Genomic DNA, 19,863 nt, shown 5'->3' with positions numbered 1-19,863 from the left:
ATGTCTCACGATCAGGAAGAGTCACAATCATTCTCAGGGTGTACCTGATCTTTTCATGAGGGTCTCAATAACACAGATGGGATCTTTTAAAGTGTGAATGGCCAGGTCGCATTATTCCGACTTGAACGTAATCGATACTCAACAAACGTCACTATTCTGTGTCCTGGTACACACAAGCAGGAAGAAAAACAACAACCATGGTGGACGATAAGGAGGATTAAGTTGTTAATGTGGTGGCTCYRGTCAGACAACAACYTTAAAAKYATTAGAAAACACTGAGCATGTTCTCTATTTGTGAGATTATTRCACCCTATTCTGTGTATGCAGGACACTTTTAGTTTATTTGCAGTTCACGGTCAAGATAACGTACAAGACACATTTATTTGGAAGTCTGGACAACCACACACACAAAAATCAAGTTTCACAAAAAATCTGATTTGAGCATTAAGACCTGCAGTGTGAACATAGTGCAAGATAAACTCATAACCTCAACATGTTACCACATATCATTAGCATTGATATGTGGTAAAAGAGACTTACCTGATAACAAATAATTTTGAAAATTAAATAAAYTKCTCCCAGACTGAATGAAAAGGAACCACACCGTCATAATTCCTGCCCWAAGAAAARGGATTTCTATGGAAGAACACAAAGATAAGGTTTTAGATATGCATGCCCAGCAAACATCTCTAAAGTTTTCTGAAAAAAAAAATCATTTTGCATAATTGTYTTTTTACTCAGTATGAAATCCAWTCCAGACACACAGAGCATTACTAGACATGAGTTACAAATGTCACAGCCTCCATCTCAAGCCAATCCTGCACCAGAAACAATGTCAGAGGCTTCTTAATCAGGTTAAGGAGAAAAGGAACTGGACTTTTGTGTAAATGGTCCAGAGTCCAGTTTTCAGATGAAAATAAATTCTGCATGTCAGTTGGAAATCAAGATCTGACAGTCTGAAGGAAAAGTGGAAAGAAACAAAATCTAAGTTGCTTGAACTCCAGAGTGAAGTTTCCAGTTAGTGATAATTTGAGGTGCCAAGTCATCTGTTGGTTCTGGTTCACTGGATTTGATCAAGTCCACAGTCAATGCAGCTGTCTACTAGGAAATTCTAGAGCACTTCATGTTTCCCTCTGCAAACAAGTTGTATGGAGATGCTGATTTTATGTTCAAGCAAAACTTGGCACGTCTCCACACTGCCAAATGTACCAACATGTACCAACAGGAATGACAATATAATTCCTGTTCTTGATTGGCCAGCAAACTCCCCTGACCTCTAACCACATAGAAGATCTATGARCTGTGGTCAAGAGGAAGATGAGAGACACCAGATAAAACAAGTCAGATGGCCTGAAGAAGCCATCAATAAATCTGGGCTCCCATTATAACTACACAGATCCACAGGCTGATTGTCTGAATGCTGTGGCATATTGATGCAGTAATTCATGCAAAAGGAAGCCAACCAAGAATTGAGTAAAAATAAAAAAATATGTATAGAAATGTACATATTTTTCAGAAGCCATTTGCACTTCTGTGGAACTTTGTGGGGGCAAGGAGAGTTTATATAGATTGCCTTACTAGCCTGCTGGTTTAACATGCATAAGACCCCGCCGCCAAGAAGTGTGAAGACTAGGGATCAGCTAGTTMGGTAAGTTTTGGATAGGCAGGTAATTTAGTGGGTTACCGTAGTCTGCTTATGTTTATGCACATAAATCAGCTCTTCGTCTTAATTGATTTTTATTTTGTTTTGTCAGGGAGCAGAAATTTTATTTTTTTAATTCTCCCTTAGAGAATTAAATTTTGGATAGTTTCACTAAAGATCAATTATTTGAAATGAGTAAGCACCGCTGTTAAGGAGTCTGTGTTTTCCTTTATCTTTTATCCACTTACACACACTGCTGCTGCTTACACACTGGATGGTGAATGTAATTCACCATCCAGTATCTGATCAATTTGATTGACTGCATGGCTTGTAATATTTGATCATTTTCAGCATTGAAGCCTCTTTTTATACTTAACCAAATCTCATTATTTGGTTAAGTATAGGCGTGTAGGCTGGGATGAGAAGGAGGGTAAGATCATCTGACTGGCTGAGGTGGGAGAGTATGTATGCCTAATAATGCAGTAAGCACGGTCCAGCAGAACAATTAACATGATAAAATGTGAGGAGTGCCGTCTTCAAGCTTGCCTTATTAAAATATCATGCAACTATGTGAACACCGCCAGACTGTGCCCTCTGCTCCTTGATCATTTTGTTCAGCAGGAGAGAGCACATCATGTTTACATTGATGTGGGTGGAATGTACATAACAATTGTTACTGGTAGCTGGCTAAGTAAAAATAGAGGCCAGCTTCCTACAGACAGACTCAAGATCAGGGTAACGGTGTTTGTTTTAATTGTTCCCCATTGTTGCACCAGTTTTCAAGCAAAGTAGAAATCTGATGCATTATGATGGGAAGTGGTTCAGTTAGAGCAGCTCCTCTGGTCTGATCTAACTGGACCACTTCCATCATAATGTGGGTTCAGTGTCTTACATTCAGAACACTGAAACATCAGCATAATAGACATTTGCTTTGATACTGTTATGAAAGAGCACTTACCTGATNAGTCAATGCAGCTGTCTACTAGGAAATTCTAGAGCACTTCATGTTTCCCTCTGCAAACAAGTTGTATGGAGATGCTGATTTTATGTTCAAGCAAAACTTGGCACGTCTCCACACTGCCAAATGTACCAACATGTACCAACAGGAATGACAATATAATTCCTGTTCTTGATTGGCCAGCAAACTCCCCTGACCTCTAACCACATAGAAGATCTATGAGCTGTGGTCAAGAGGAAGATGAGAGACACCAGATAAAACAAGTCAGATGGCCTGAAGAAGCCATCAATAAATCTGGGCTCCCATTATAACTACACAGATCCACAGGCTGATTGTCTGAATGCTGTGGCATATTGATGCAGTAATTCATGCAAAAGGAAGCCAACCAAGAATTGAGTAAAAATAAAAAAATATGTATAGAAATGTACATATTTTTCAGAAGCCATTTGCACTTCTGTGGAACTTTGTGGGGGCAAGGAGAGTTTATATAGATTGCCTTACTAGCCTGCTGGTTTAACATGCATAAGACCCCGCCGCCAAGAAGTGTGAAGACTAGGGATCAGCTAGTTMGGTAAGTTTTGGATAGGCAGGTAATTTAGTGGGTTACCGTAGTCTGCTTATGTTTATGCACATAAATCAGCTCTTCGTCTTAATTGATTTTTATTTTGTTTTGTCAGGGAGCAGAAATTTTATTTTTTTAATTCTCCCTTAGAGAATTAAATTTTGGATAGTTTCACTAAAGATCAATTATTTGAAATGAGTAAGCACCGCTGTTAAGGAGTCTGTGTTTTCCTTTATCTTTTATCCACTTACACACACTGCTGCTGCTTACACACTGGATGGTGAATGTAATTCACCATCCAGTATCTGATCAATTTGATTGACTGCATGGCTTGTAATATTTGATCATTTTCAGCATTGAAGCCTCTTTTTATACTTAACCAAATCTCATTATTTGGTTAAGTATAGGCGTGTAGGCTGGGATGAGAAGGAGGGTAAGATCATCTGACTGGCTGAGGTGGGAGAGTATGTATGCCTAATAATGCAGTAAGCACGGTCCAGCAGAACAATTAACATGATAAAATGTGAGGAGTGCCGTCTTCAAGCTTGCCTTATTAAAATATCATGCAACTATGTGAACACCGCCAGACTGTGCCCTCTGCTCCTTGATCATTTTGTTCAGCAGGAGAGAGCACATCATGTTTACATTGATGTGGGTGGAATGTACATAACAATTGTTACTGGTAGCTGGCTAAGTAAAAATAGAGGCCAGCTTCCTACAGACAGACTCAAGATCAGGGTAACGGTGTTTGTTTTAATTGTTCCCCATTGTTGCACCAGTTTTCAAGCAAAGTAGAAATCTGATGCATTATGATGGGAAGTGGTTCAGTTAGAGCAGCTCCTCTGGTCTGATCTAACTGGACCACTTCCATCATAATGTGGGTTCAGTGTCTTACATTCAGAACACTGAAACATCAGCATAATAGACATTTGCTTTGATACTGTTATGAAAGAGCACTTACCTGATRTAGAATGTCGGAAATGAAATAAAAGGCTCACAARAACAGTAGGACACACARGTAACAGCAKAGCCYWMAGAACAAGRAAGCTTTTGAAACAAGTTGATGTTTCTATGGAAAAAGTAAAAGATCAGTTAGATGGTCCTTATGYTGGCATAAAATAATGTATTTCAGTCAGGAATACAAACTATGAAAAATATCTTTCATTATGTTAAAAGTTCTSGATTTTATGCAAAACAATATTTATTTCCATGGCAGAGGCATTATTAGGCCATCACAGTTATATTCACAGTTATGTTTAAAGAAAAATGTGAAATGAAGGAGTGGTGTAACATTTGTATTGAATATAGAGTAAAACATGTCTTATCTAGTATTAAGCCAAGTTTAGTGTACAYAAATAGTGATTTTATTTTTTTTTGAAAAACATTACTTTTTTTGGTGACACCAAATATTTGAGAGGTAATATATTTATTACATTAAAAAATGTAATCAGATTAATCTCACACTACTGCTGTGATTAATTACAATTAATAACAGTTCAATTTTTAAAGCTTGAATTTTAAAAATACATGTTTTCAAAAAAAGTTCATGAAACTTTTGTATTGTGTCAAACCAAACATCGTCATGTTTCAACTGAAGCCAGCTGAGGTCATCTTCCCAGAGGCTGGWGTACAATCACTTCAGTTTTACTTTTTCACTCAGTCGGTACATAAGAAATCTCAGCTGAGCAGGTGTCCAGTAAATGGGCAGTATTATGTGTTTTCCAGGCACTTAGTATCATTTTATAGTATAGTAACTTAATTTTTTTAAACTACTATCTTGAACTACTATATAAGTATCAAATACGACAAGAAATTTTACCTTGTAATTTAACGGTTTACAGAAACTGGGGAGGAACCAGACTCTGAATGTTAATGCAMAAATGCCAGGGTTTGAACTCAGGGCAAGCTGGGGCCGGACCTGCAGTTCAGTATGTTTACCCTACAATAAATGTATGTTTTTGAAAAGTAGTTATCCTTGAAAGTATTTTCTTTATAGTTTTAGAGTTTACTTTGAGTTTCAATTTCTTCAATTTCTACTTTGATAGACTACAGTGGAAATTAGATCAGAATTCAAATCAATTTTGTTAGAAGTAATCATAAACATGTACAATTACCACCTTCCAACTTATGCGGATGATGCATTACTTTATATGCTCTCTAAGTCACCCRAGCAAGATGCAGCAGTATTATCCAACTGTGTGTCTGATGTGGCTCATCCAAAATCAGCTGCTACTAAATCATTCAAAAATCATCTCAATATGGGTTTCAATAAGAAAACTGGTTTTAAAAGAACATTTTAATTAAATTTACRAAATAAAAACTTTTGATAGACATATAATTTTTTTCCAAAAGCAGTACRATGTAATATGTGCTTCGAACTAATCAAAAGCTACATAACAAGTCAGGCAGCCCTGCTACACATGCAATTTATTATTTTTATGTCACAAATATTGAATGACCGCAATGCAACCAAATGCATTGGCTCTTTGTACAATGGGGCTGTAAAAATTATAGATAAAAAGCCAGTCTGCTATTATAACTATACTATTATTAAGAAGCATAATCAAATGAGTTTTGACTGCTTGATCAGTTTTTGTTTTCTTAAGCTGTTATATAAAATATGTCCATCATGTGGTACCTGAGYCATTACATACATTTGTTTAGAAATCAGAACAGTAATAGAGTCACTAGAACCACCAATCTTGATATTAAAATACCATTTTGCAGGACAACCTTTGATCAGACAGCCTGATTTTAAAACAATAACTGGTATTAAAATGTTCACTRCAATATTAAGAACTTGATAAAGGGGAACAAGAACTTTACTCATTTTAAATATAGTTATTGTTTTGTTTCAGTAGTTTTAAATGTAGTTTTTTTTACATTTCCTTGTAAAATTTTTCTTGAATATAGAATATAATTGTTATATAATAACAATTGAATATAGAAAAATATGCAAACAGGTAGAATATGCAGTAGTACATAACAATGCTACAGCTACAATTATTACTTTTAATAACTGCATCTAACATTGTGCGGGTTCAGCCCTACAGGGCAAGTCGAGAAAGAAGCAAGAAAAAGAGAGAGCTTCTGTTTCTATGCTCTCTCCCCACCCCCAGGAATTATTCTCTGAAATCTTCCTGTTTACTACTCCTCTCACACCCCAAAACATTAATGGTATTTTTGACCCTAGATTACCATTGAAACAGTTGTAAAAGGGACTTACYTGAATTGTACTGTTGTCTAAAGTGAAGCAGAAATCCCACATCAATAGTAAAAAAAAACAACAGAAACACAACAAGAATGGTCCAAGTTGGAATTTCTATGAAAAAAAGACAAAGATCAATTTGAGATTTGACACACTTATATCCAGTAGAGAGCTCTCGTATTTTTCTCGTGCTTATGTTCTTAATATCAATGAGTGAAAAYTTTGTCTTTCAGGGTTTTGTATGTCTCCATCAAGTACCTTCAAAATGAGKGTTAGATGGCAAAAAATGTAATTATAAGAATATAATTAGAATTAAAGAAATTAACATACAAGATTTTATCCAACTAAATACATTTCAAGAACTAAACTTAATTATATAACAAAGCTGGTTAACAACACATCATGAGACAATTTTTACAGAAAATATATTTTATTTCTTCAGAGAGTTGATTTAAACCAGTTATATAATTCAGAAATGATAAGACAAGGTCAGAWACTATGTGTTCAATATATGTACATGAAATGTAAATATCTGACCGGGATCTAGCAAAAGAACTCCAGTGAAATAAAGGATAAAATGGACAAAACACATAACCAAGATAAATTAGTTCATTACAAATCCCCTAAAATACACTTGTATATAAACACACTGGTCATGTTGAAATAAAATTTAAAAAGCATCGTTTTGTGGAGATTATCCTTTCCATTAATTAATACTAAAATATGAGACCAAAACTTACAAACTCTATATACCATCAAACTCTCTTGTATACACAATCAAACTCTCTTACAGAGTTTGATTGCAACAGTAGTTAACTTAAAATCTCAGTTTCTGATTGGACCCCAGGCAGGAGAAGGCGGGTCTTCAGGGACAGAAAAACAGCTGAGCGGCAGCGACTCACAGAGGCAACGAATATTTTAAATACCATCGTTAATGCTTATACAGTAGTGTCAGTATTATCAGAAGTGTTAGACAGAAACTGACAGCCAGCATCAGAAACCCCGTCTGTCAATGGGGTAAAACTAGCAGCCTCCTCATAAATGACAGAACAGCCAGCCTGCACCTTCCTTTACAAGCTCCTTAAAGAGTAAAAATGCACCTCTGGTTTATGTACATATTCTTTTAGTTTAGAATAATCTAGTCCAAGTTTGAAATGTTATCTGATAYGATGTCTAATTTCAAAATAAAAGCTCCATGAAAAGAAGACATTTTTTGATTTTGAATTTTCCAAAGTTGACATGCATATTGCTGAAAAACTGYTATCAGTGACTTCTCTCACTTCAGGGTGAAACTGGGACACCTCTAGAAGAAGMAATTGCCATCCACATCTGAAGTGTCATTTYGAATTTAAAGCCCATCAAAAGAAGAACTTGCTTTATCATGAGTTTTTTCCCTATATATTAACTTTGTGTTTTTATTCAGCTAAATAATTAGTGGATGCATTCATCTGACCTGAACTTCATATTTTGGTTACCAAATAACAATGAGAAACGTAGTAATTTTTCTTTTAATAAAAGCTCAATTTATAAATTTGGCTTYCCTTTGCAGCTTCCAATTCCAAAAGTCCACTCCACTTGATTTCACATTATTTTGAGCATYTTTAATTTGTTCTACTTTAAAAACTACAAACACAGACATTTTAAACTTGGACTAGATTATTCTAAACTAGTAACATAATACATATAAACAAATGTGTGATTTGTGAAACCTTTCTTTGATTTATGAAAYTTTATGGAAGGTCCATATTMGTACTTTTTATKCATCTGGAATGCATTAGCAACAGTGTGAGAGTTTGTAAGTTTTGGCCCATGGGGCTTCTCATATTAAAATGCAGCACTGGTTCATGGTCATGTTTTCCCCATGGGCTAACACAGCAAAATGGCCCCTAACAACAGTTTCTGATTCCTTTTGMGGGCCTCTATCAGCAATACCTTAAAAAGGGAGTTCCCTCTTTAAGGTATTGCTTAATAACTCTTAAGCCYGACGATCCCTCGTGAGGGATCGGTTTTCGGGTGTTTTCGGCTTTCTCCGTAAACAACCGCTCCACGTAACTTTTTTTTTCGTCCCCTAGAGAAGGCTTTCATCTTTCTAACACTAACGTTGTGTTGTTGTCTTCGCATTCACTTCCATGTAGAGCACGTGCTCCTTCACGTCACTTCCTTCGGAAGGGTGGGGGTGGGGCGCCTGAATAAAATGTAATTGCGACCCTGCAGTRATTTATTTATGTTTTACTGAAAATGTTTTTTTACTAGTAAGGATTTCATATTTATTTGTTCATTACTTTGTAGTAAAACACTCATAATTTTATGTCATTACTATTATTTTCCTTTGTTAGCTATACTTCAAAAAAGTTCTTTTTTACTGTTTTACTGCATTTCAATAAAAGTTTTCCAGTTGGACTCAAAGTAATAGCATTCAGTTCATTATTATTATATATATTATACATTTATACAAATAAATGTGGTAAATGTCATGACCAATGGTTAGATTATATGTACTAAGTGTCATTCAATGGTAATCAGTGATTTAATTTAAAGAAATTCCCAGTATTGATGTAAAAAACACATTTGGCACAGTTTGGAGACATTTTTGGATAAATGACCTCTCCACCTGGGACATTTCTCAGTAAAACATTTATAAAAACTATATTTTTCAACTGAGTGAGTCCAAATTTGGTGAACTTTTACCCAACATGTAGATTTACAAGTCTAAACTACTTTTTTGTGTGAAACATAATATTTTAGTGATGTTTTGCAATGTTTATTTCTAACAACATTTTTGTGAGGTAAAAAAAAATGCTACATTTATTGTATTTAATTCAGCCAGGATAAAAGTTACAATAGCACTGACACTAGGAAATCATTCTTTGATGTCTTACCCTTACAGAGGTACCAAAAGTTTGCACTTTAATCTGATAACTGTGAGGCTATTAGTGATTTAGCCTCACAGTTAAATCACTAATAGCCCTTTCTAAAAGCCCTTTCCACCCTTAGTTCTTAAAGAGCAATACCTTTGCTCTTTAAGCCCTAGTGCAATAAAGGTATTGCAATAAAGCAATACCTTTATTGCACTTTAGTGAGTAATTTCCTTTAACCGTAGCTTTGTGCACAATGTGTGTACGTGTGTGTAAACGAGCATGCAAGCAGCTAAAAAATTTAGAGGGAGACATAATTATTTATTCCCAACAGTTTTCACTTTAAGTCTCCTGCACAACAGGATTGTYGACTTGTTTTTGCTACAAACCACTGGGCCCTGAGATGGTCCTCACATATAAACACTGTTCTCAAAAAAGCCCAGTAGAATTACTCAAGAAGTACAGCCAGTTATGGGCATGTGTCTGCTATTAGTGGAGTTAATTTTTTGTTTGGCACATTTGCTAACTTTGAAAACATTAAGYACACTTTCCCTTAAATAAATATTTACATATATTTTAAAAGACAATAATTTACATATATTTGGCCAGTATATAAAAAAAAAAGTTCAAAGTAAAGTTACAAAGAAATCTCTAAAACKTGTTCTCACCAAGATTTTTTTAAATTTAAGCAAATAGAAATAATTTGCATAATTTTAATTAAACTAGCAATGATAATGTTATAGAGAGACTTACCTGACTTTAACTTGTGTTGAAAATGAAATAAAAGGCCTCCAGAAACACTAAGAACAACCAGTACAATCAGCACCCCCAGAAGGATTTTGGCCCGAGCTGAAATTTTATGAAAAAACATAATGCCAATTAGATCTAAGACACATATTCTGATACAGGCCTCATATTTTTCTGATAAGTATGTAATTATCTTCACATATTTCAGCGTTTATGTAAAAAGCAAAAAAAAAAAGAACACTGTTAAATTCATTAAAGCTAATGAATTTACAAAGTTAAATGTTGTTTATACAATATTAGTTTTTTATATTGCATAAACAACAAATGTTTTCTCAACAAAATTTACAAAATATTATTACATTTCTGTACATTAACTAGGTTAGATCATATTCCTTGTTTATTGGATGTACATAGCATGGGAATTCCTTTTCAGCATCAAACAATTAAAGAAAATTTGAATAAATTTGAAAATGCATAAACCACACACCCAAACACACACAAATACTTTCTGACTTTYTGAGCCATTCATGTCTTGAAAGAGTGAAACATTATTTCAGTATTTCCTCATGAAAAMGTTATAGATAAGGAAACAAATATTTTTTATTGTTTTGTGAAATTTGACCAATCCATATCAGAGTTATGACTTGGTGTAAAACTGTCTGTAAACAGACAGAGGTGGTCTATAATGATGTTATAATTTTCTAAGACACAGAATTTTGGGCTTTCTCTTACGGAGCCCTATGGACCTGCAAGCCATTGTAAAAAAAAAAACCTAATAAAAAATAAAAGTCTGAAATATTTTACTCTGTGTAAAATTATATTTCCACTTTCTGAGATGTCTGGCAAGAATAATGGACTTCACACATTTTGATTATTTGAAGTCTTTCTTTACTTCGGTCATAGTGAATGTGAAGTCCAGTCTTTTGATACTTATTTTCAGCTTTTTGAAAACAAAAAAGATGTAGTGGTTAAGAAAGACAGTTTAAGTCTGATGTTTTATCTGTGGGTAGTGCTTTTGACAAGGCTTAAGACTGCTGCATTTTTATTTTGTTATAATGTTCCTGTTCTCAGCACAGGGATCTTACAGTATATTTTTCATACAGAGGCCAGACTTTCTGAGAAAGAAAGTACATCAATGGGATTAGTATCTGGTCTTTGTTAATATCAGATGTTAGATATGTAGATAGGAGATGGTGAGGGGGCCTCGTGGCTTTTAGTGAATTTCTTTATTTTAGCAAATCTATGATCTCCGTGTGGTGTGAGTTGGATCCGATCTTGACAACTGCTTATGATGTATTAATAAAAAAGTAACACATCAAAAATACATTTATTGGCATCCTCTCAATTCACTCAGTAAAGAAGGCAACATTGGAGGCAATTGTAGAACCTCATCTTGCTAAGTTATCAGAAATATTAGCCTCATTTAAACCTTGAACTTGTATGTTAGACCCAATCCCAAGCTGATTATTTAAGGAATTGTTCCCTTTGATTATCAGCCCCATATTAAATAGTCAATATTATGAATTTTCCAGGCACAGAGTCATTTTATTGCACAATCAAGTAACTGTTACCTTCAGCTAAGAAAATGAAGTACATATATCAAAAGCAACTTAAATGAAATCTACTTAGCATATCAGCTGTTTCTGATGCCTTGAAATTGGCCTCTCTCTGAAACTGAGTTCGGCTGGGAACTAAAGCTCCAAGGAGGAGATTTGTGTTAATAGTTTGGTCATTTTAGAAATAAGCGTTAAGGCATCCCCAAAATGGCTGCATTGGGAGATTCAAGGATTTCTCAAATGTGCAGAAAAGAAAATCAAAGCAACACATCAGGGACCTCATGCAAAAAAGAGTGCACAGTTTTCACACTAAAACTGGTGCACAAAAAAAATGTGTATGTATAAAGCCGCATGCACATAGCTGCACACCTTTCCTTTGTACATGCCAATTTGTGGGAAATAGAGCGCAGCTGCTGGTCCACCCTGTCGCCACCCTTAAATACATATGTAAATTAGCATAAATAGCCAGAAGTCTGCCACCAAGTGAAGCGGTAACCATGGCAATGTCCTTGTTTGTAGCAGTATAAGTATTTATAATAACAATAATTATATGTTTTATTTAAAATGTCCTTTCAGGGCACATAAGGTAATCTCACAAAATAAACTAACACATTTTTAAGAAAAACAAATAAAAATAAAGAGATGGCACAAATGTCCTTTTGAACAGTAGCGCGTTCAGCCGGCATTTAAAGACAGAGAGTCCTTTGAATGGGTAAAGTGGACTTTTACACTAAATAGTAGAATAATATGCTTAAGTTGTACATTTACAGAATAACAATCCTTAATCTCCATAAGGCGCATTCACAAAGTGGGCAGCTCCACTGAAGGGTGACTGCAGCTGGACCGGTAACGCTCAGCTCAGCTCAGCTCGGCTCCTTCTTTAAATTTTGCTCAGAGCTCCAGGATGATTAGTCTGAGCAATCTAAACGGTAATAAACCATCATCAACATTTCCCAGCAGATCAATATGATCAATTGCTTTCTCTGAATCCTTTCATTAGCGATGTTCTCCATAGCGTTCCTCAATTACACGGCTCACCTTTGCGCAGTTACTTATACACGTGTGATTGTCTACACACCTTGGAGTATGCACTTCAGCGCATAGACCAACATTACATCGTTAGGAGACAAAAACTGAGRAAAAGTACTATTCACATTCGAGAGAAGGCTTTCATATACTGTTTTTATTTTCTTTATTTTGTGTGTGTGTTAGCTTATTGTCTGAGAACAAATGCAGTTCAGTGTCATCATTTACGTTTAAATAAAAAAATATTAAAATCATAAAAAAAACATTGGGTTTGAAACTTCTTGGTCTAAATAACATTGAATGTAGTCAGATTTCAGTGTATTTTGGTGAGTTTTGATGCTTTGTAGTTTGATATTGTTCACAGAAAAAGTTTGCATGGCTGCCGCACATTTTCACACCAGCGAAAAAGTGTGCATATATTTAAGCAAACTTTGACGCAAAGTTATTTTTTATACATGCCGACTTCTGCATAAAATATGGCGCCACACATTTTTGTGCTTTATGCATGAGGCCCCAGGTGTGTTTTTGATGAGGAAATAACATTATAACATGATATAAAGCTCAAAAAGTTGATTTCACAGATATTTTCAACCAGCTTTTAAGGTAGCTGTAATTAAATCTTTACTCAAGAAACCTCTGAATCAAGATGCCTTAAGAGATGACAGATCTGTACCTAATCTCCCTTTCTTATCTGAAGTTCTTGAGAAAATAGTTGCTAATCATTAATCAAGTATGTGAACATTAATACAGTAATTACCAATTTGARGAGTTTCAGTCAGGTGTCAGAGATCATGAAACATCACATGTTTCAGCATGAAACAGTACTAATGTTATTCTCCTGGCCTCAGATAATGGACTGGAATCTGTTCTGGTCCTTTTGTATTCTAGCACTGTTTTTGTTGTAGTCATTTACAATTGATCAAAGTTCAAAGTTAAGAAGCTGGCCGAAGGGTCCCTTCTTGGTTTTTAAGATTGCCTTTATGTAACTTACTGGSATGTGTTTAAGCAGGCAGCCACCTATAATCACCAGAATAATATCCAGAACTATTTGGACACTGTTACTACCTGCATCCAAGCCCAGATTTTGAGAACATTCTTAGCGGGGCTGCAGCCCAGGGCCCCAGCGCTTTGGGGACCCTGAATGATGCTTTGTATTTTTTTGAAATAATAAGGTCAGAATGCCTTATTCTGCCTTAATTTTTATAAATACAAAAGTACACCACCAAGCATTTAAGCTTTGGGTTAGCAACAGAACTATGTAGACTAGAGAGCTGCCACTCAGCACCGTCCACTGATCATCAACGGTGTTGGTGTATTGGAAATGAGTAACACCAAGTTTATGAGTGTGCATCTTTGAGGTGTATATCATTTGGCATTTATAAAATAAAAAAAAAAATGAAATGTTAAAAGTGTGAATATTTTTGCAAGATGCCATATCCCACATGAATCTGAAAAACGTTGATTAAAGAAAGTATGCCATAGTTTCTTTTCAATCTGTTATCTTCACAACACAAGATAGATGAAGGAATGGGTTGATGGAATACAGCAGTAATATTATTATAAAACTGTACATTATTGTCATTCACCCACAAACGTATATTGAAGTTAATGTGGTTTCAGTTTCTGACCATTGTAATAAATACTCAGCATGTCAGAGATGTAACCCATATCATRTTCATAGTCATCATTGTAAATGCCTATGAAACAATGGTAAACCTTTCTGCATCAGCTTGTTCATTGTCTGAAATTGTCCATCTTTCAAAGTTAAACTCACAAAACTCCAAGCATGTTAGACATTAGCAATGATGTGGTTATAAGAAAGACTTACCTGACCCAAATTTATTTCSGAAAATATAAAAAAGGCAGACAGAAACAGCAAATATGAGTAAACCCAGTAGAACCAGGAGAACTTTGACCCAAGTTGGAATTCCTAAAAAAAAAAAAAAAAAAAGTTAGATTTTACACATGCGAGGTCAGAACATCCACTCACATTTTTCTGAGAAGCCCAAAATTTTGCATAATTGTTCCTATTGTATTTTTCAAAATTAGAATAGTCTTTGAACATAAAGAAATTGTTATTAAAACTGTTCTTAATATCAATGAGCAAATCTTTGTGCTTTGGTGAGCTGTTTTTGTATGTCTCTTTTATGAAGTACCTTAAAATGACTTAACTGGAAAAAAGGATGCATTTAGAATTTACTTAATTAGAGCACCACATGGTGTCAAAATAGCTGCATTTTAAATATTCAAATCAATTTTATACATATTTGATTCACAACCATGAAAAAAAGTCTCATTAATATGCAGAAAAGTAATATAAGGTCAGATACTTTCTTGTTCATTACAAGAAACAGCAAATGAATCCTAAAATGCACAAAGACCTTAGCTGAAATCAGCTAAGTTMATTCAGTTCTGGTTCTGCTCTGCATCCCCAGAACCAAAACCAAAAATGGAGAAGCAGCATTCAGTTTCTATGCACCACAAATCTGGAACAAACTTTCAGAAAACTGCAATTAAAGCCACAACTAAAGCAATGCTATAGTTGTGTTCAGTTTACCATTCAAATTCCTTCATTGCAGTGAGTTTTTGCTTGTGTTGCCTCATTCTCTATATGAATTTTAACAATTAAAAGACAAATAGGGCTCTGAGTTGAGGAGCACTGCTGTATCCAGTACTTCTGGTGCTGATAGAGCTCAATGAAGCAGAGGCTATTTGTGCAGTTACTAGGCACAGAGTGTAACAGGAATTCTAAATMTCATTATTCTATCAAGTTTGCACCTCCAGGTGACATATTTGCACATACACCTACCAAATACACACATACATCCACCCACTCACACACTCCTGCAAATCAAAATGATTAAAAGACAACAAAGAGAAGTTCTGATTCCATGAATGTTAACTTCTCTATTTTATATTCAATATATCAAGCAATCAGAATGCAATCAGGATGCGATATGCTTTTCTTGAGAAAAACACTAACCTTTGACATGCAACTGAACTTCTGACAGTGTTGTTTCTTTGTCTTCATCATCAGTGATGCTGCAGGTGTAGTTTCCACTGTCAGAAAGTTGGAGTTCACTCAGTGTGAGGCTGAAGTCACCAGAGTCGAAAGCATCAGMTCTCATTRATGTTCGTCCTTTGAAAAGCAAATTTTGTGATTCCAGGTCGTCTCCTTCTCGCCGTTGATGTACAGTATCGGGATTGAGATCAAAACGTCTCCATTTCACTGTAACCATCTCTTCTAATGGTTGGCTGTACTGACAGGGCAGAACAACAGACTGAACCCATTGAACCTCCACTTTTTTAGTCAATGAATCCTGAGAGACTGGAAGGAAAAGAAAAATACATGCTTTAATTGTCTTAAAAATAAATAACCTTCAGTTACATTACATTTCATCTTTGGACGATTTAATCCTACATTATTATCATAATATTACTGCCTTAAAGTTCTCTACATTCATACTTAATTAAGCAGTGTCATGAATGACTAAGAAAAAAAAAGGATCAAATGTATTATTTCTACACATAGATTTGTTAGATTTGTCACACTACAAATCTTTATTGGTGAATAATATCATATTGCTCAGGAGGCCACAGGCAGAGGGGACAGACAATCGGTTGTAGCCCCTTTGAAATGTCATCACAGTGATAAAATCTCCAGGCCTGGACACTTTTTGTTGCATTCCTTCAGAATTTATGTTTAAAACTAACTATAAAGTGTATCAAAAAGGGAGTGCGCAATATATATTTATAAKCACATATAAAAGACATGCAGGATACCAGCCAGGTAGCTGACCTTTTAGCTGCAGTTCAACTTCTGAYAGTGTTTTTTCTTCTTCTTCATCAATCATGCTGCAGATGTAGTTGCCGACGTCAGAAAGTTGAAAGTTTCTCAGGGTAAGGCTGAAGTTACCAGAGTCTAGAGTATCAGATCTCATTGATGTTCTTCCACTGAACAGTTGATTTTGTGATTGCAGGTCGTCTCCTTCTCGTCTTTGATGGACAATACTGGGATTAAGGTCAYGGCGGCTCCATTTCACTGTAACAATCTCTTCCAATACTTGACTGTACTGGCAGGGCAACACAACAGATTCTGCACCCTCTTGAACCTCCACTTTCACTGTATAAGATTCTTGAAAGGCTGAAACGGCAAACACAAAKGTTTTAAATCAATGTATAAATATATTTAAGTCAAAGATGCATCTTTCAGCCAYGTAATATAATGGAAATGATGGAAACATTAGAAAAAAGATTCTGATGTTAATAAAAAAAAGTTGTAATTAGAATGTTAAAATAATGCATTTCAATAAAGGATAATTTTCTTTTGACCATTTAATCWCAGTCATTTGAGTTGTGCTGCTGAGCATTTGGATGTGCCATGGCATGCCCTGTGGCCTTGACAGTTTCAGACAAGACGTCTCCTGGGAGTCTTCTCAGTTCCTGGAATTTGAGCACTGTTTCCCAACCATTGCYCTCCAGGTGTTTTGCTTTCCCTGATTTACCACACCTGATTTTTTTTTTTTGTTGCAGTAAAAAAAAAAAACTGCATCAACTTAAATCAGCTGTGAAACACAATGGTCACTCAGTCTCATATTGATTCACTCTGATGCTGTCCAAATAGTGCTTTAGTAAAGCCATTCAATAGGCTAATCTAGGGAATGACGAACTAGATGTGAATTATGGTATAAAAACAGAGAATCCGACGCTGAACAGTGAAAAATCAACACATGATGTGAAACACATGACGATTAGACGGAGCTGCATTTAATGAGTGAAGCGTCAATAAATGATCAAATAAATTTAGCAACAGGAAAGAAACTAAAGTGGACATAGAAATAAACCAAGAGAGGATAATACTAATCAAACGAAACTAAATGGAAATGAATGAAGAACAAAATGCAAGAATAAACTAAGAAACTAAAGTAAATACAGAGGAATAAACTGGTATGGCAAGACCTTTCGAGCAATAATTAATACAGAGGACTGTATGGAAAGAATGAACAGACACTATTTCCAGATAAAAGGTAAAATAATATTGTTGAAGTGTCATGGTTTTTTTGAGACCACATCTAGTACTGAGAATAAATATATCTTACAGACCATAACAGTAAATAACTTATCACTTATTTATATTTCTTCAATATTATTTTTTATATCAGTGTTAATGTCATGAGGCTGATGACACCATGACACTTTCAATTTGACTCATTAGGATTTGATTAAGAACCAGATTTGTTCTTTGTAATTTCTGACTAGTAAAACTATTAATCTATAATCAATAGACAGGTCTATATAAAGATATAATCCATGTTTCTGTCTCATATTTGTATGGCATTAAAAGGACCTGGAACTTTTGTTTTTCCACTGAAAGCTCTGGTTTGCACAATAAATGCCATGAGGGTGAAGTTTTATGGATGATACTCTGATGTCCCATTCTCCTGAAGGCAGCACAGAGCTGCACCACCAGAAACAGAAACACTGAAGAGAAGAAGAGTTATGATTAATGTAGTTACAGTTCTACCCATGTTTTAATTTTGCAGAGCTCAGTTGTTTTGCAAATAGTTCAAAGTTTAAACTGGCATGTTGAACACCTTTTATCTGGTAATTTTGTGGAATATTTAACAACTAGAAAATGGCACAAAATAATAATATTTTTTCCACTCTGATTGGCTGCTGTTAGGCCTACAAATTTTAACTTGAATGTTCATTGCATTTTTTGTAGACACCTGTGAAAATAATTTCTATTCCCATGACTTTTTTGTTCTCTGGGAAATTATTTTTGATGATAAATACAGAAACAAGCATAAAAATCAAAATATCTATAATAGTGATAGTAATATTAATGATAAAATAATGGTCAGTGCAAAGTAGCCTGCAAACTCTTTGGTGGGGGGCAGTGAAGGACCTGGATAAATGCTAGGGGGGCGCTGGCCCAAAAAAGGTTGAGAAACACTGCTTTAAACCATTCAGACTTCCAGCACAATAGAGACACAATCAAAACTGTAATTATCAGCATGTTTGAAATTCAAATGCAGATTTTCTACAGCAAAATGTAGTAAATACATATTCTTTATAAAATACAACATAACAAAACTCAGAATTGAATTGGAGTCTTTGATTCACATAACCTGGAAAACCCATAGCTTGTCAATAATATATTAATAACAAATAGGATATCAATTAAAAGCTCATAAAAAACTGTTGTGACTCCTTAGTTTTAATAAATTWGCCATTTTTTCACAGACTTCAACCTGTGAAAAACAATATAATTTTTCATGAAAATATTAACATAAGAGATGTCTTTCTKGCTTAGCAAACAGTATAACAAACAACCAGAGTTGTTAAACAGATACAAGTAAAAATTCACATTTCTGCTTTTATGATACCATATAYATTATTCTGAGAATTTTTTTGTTGGTAGTCTTATATATAGGAAAAAATAATATTAAACTATTTTATCTTTCATGATGAAAATGTTCCTTTGACTCTAAAATGATCAAATAAAACACATTCATAGAATCACAATATCAACAATTTGTGCATCAAGAAAAACACTTACCATGCTATAGGTAAATGTTATCATTTAGTTTGGTTAAGAAAAACTATTGCACTGTCAAAAAATGACAGTGCCATAGAGAACACAATACCACCTTCATAAGCTCAGAGGTTWCAACTGATGAAAAAAGAGGATGGATGCTCTCTGGTAAAATATTTCTTCTGTCTTATATGCTCTTTCAGCAAATAGTTGAGATAATAATTGTTTTAGGTTTCACCATTATTTACCTGCAATTTTATCTGCCATTGAAAATATTTTTACAAGTTTGTCTGTTATTCTGCAGCTCATGTGACCAAACCAGTCAAGGAAATGAAATGTTAAAACTAAAAACGGGAGAATGCTGATAATATCGGAAATAGCGCCCCATTCACTTCCGGAGTATAATGGTCCCATTTCCAAATAMGATATTGCTGAGTTTCAGTCATGTGACCCGGATGACACGCAAAATTCAGATGGAGGGCCAAGAAGGGGAATTCTCCGATTCAAAACAAAKCAAAATTGATCACGAGTATGCTAATGCCCTGAATAGCATGGAACAGACGAGGCATCTAGAAAAAATACGCATATATTTAGGATATGATCCGTATTATCTTGGTAAAAAAAAAAAAAAAGACTTATCTTAAATCTTGAGGATTTACCCGCATCGGGCGATCCACGTCATTAACTGGACCTGCAGACCTCATCTTATACAATGAGCCAGAATAAAGCTTTCAAAAGCCTGGAGAATACAATCATTTAGTTTCAAGTTGG

At 34.9% G+C, this 19,863-nt stretch overlaps 1 protein-coding gene across 1 annotated transcript in view; it reads right to left on the bottom strand.

Moving 5' to 3' along the window:
- Window positions 1-807: 807 nt before the first annotated feature.
- The window catches only part of LOC103461828 (V-set domain-containing T-cell activation inhibitor 1-like), a 20,358-nt gene continuing 1,302 nt past the window's right edge, over window positions 808-19,863 (bottom strand). The window contains exons 2-8 of the mRNA XM_008404178.1: window positions 16,354-16,698; window positions 15,538-15,882; window positions 14,383-14,484; window positions 9,979-10,074; window positions 6,389-6,484; window positions 4,124-4,231; window positions 808-818 (exon numbers count right to left, since the gene is read on the bottom strand). Coding sequence (XP_008402400.1) covers window positions 808-818; window positions 4,124-4,231; window positions 6,389-6,484; window positions 9,979-10,074; window positions 14,383-14,484; window positions 15,538-15,882; window positions 16,354-16,698 — 1,103 coding nt within the window. The remainder of the gene's footprint in view (window positions 819-4,123; window positions 4,232-6,388; window positions 6,485-9,978; window positions 10,075-14,382; window positions 14,485-15,537; window positions 15,883-16,353; window positions 16,699-19,863) is intronic.

The sequence above is a fragment of the Poecilia reticulata genome, linkage group LG2 (genome assembly GCF_000633615.1).
Source record: "Poecilia reticulata strain Guanapo linkage group LG2, Guppy_female_1.0+MT, whole genome shotgun sequence".
In the NCBI taxonomy this organism is placed as follows: domain Eukaryota; kingdom Metazoa; phylum Chordata; class Actinopteri; order Cyprinodontiformes; family Poeciliidae; genus Poecilia; species Poecilia reticulata.
Note: the sequence above shows the minus strand (reverse complement) of the source record. Positions and strands in the feature narration are given on the sequence as shown.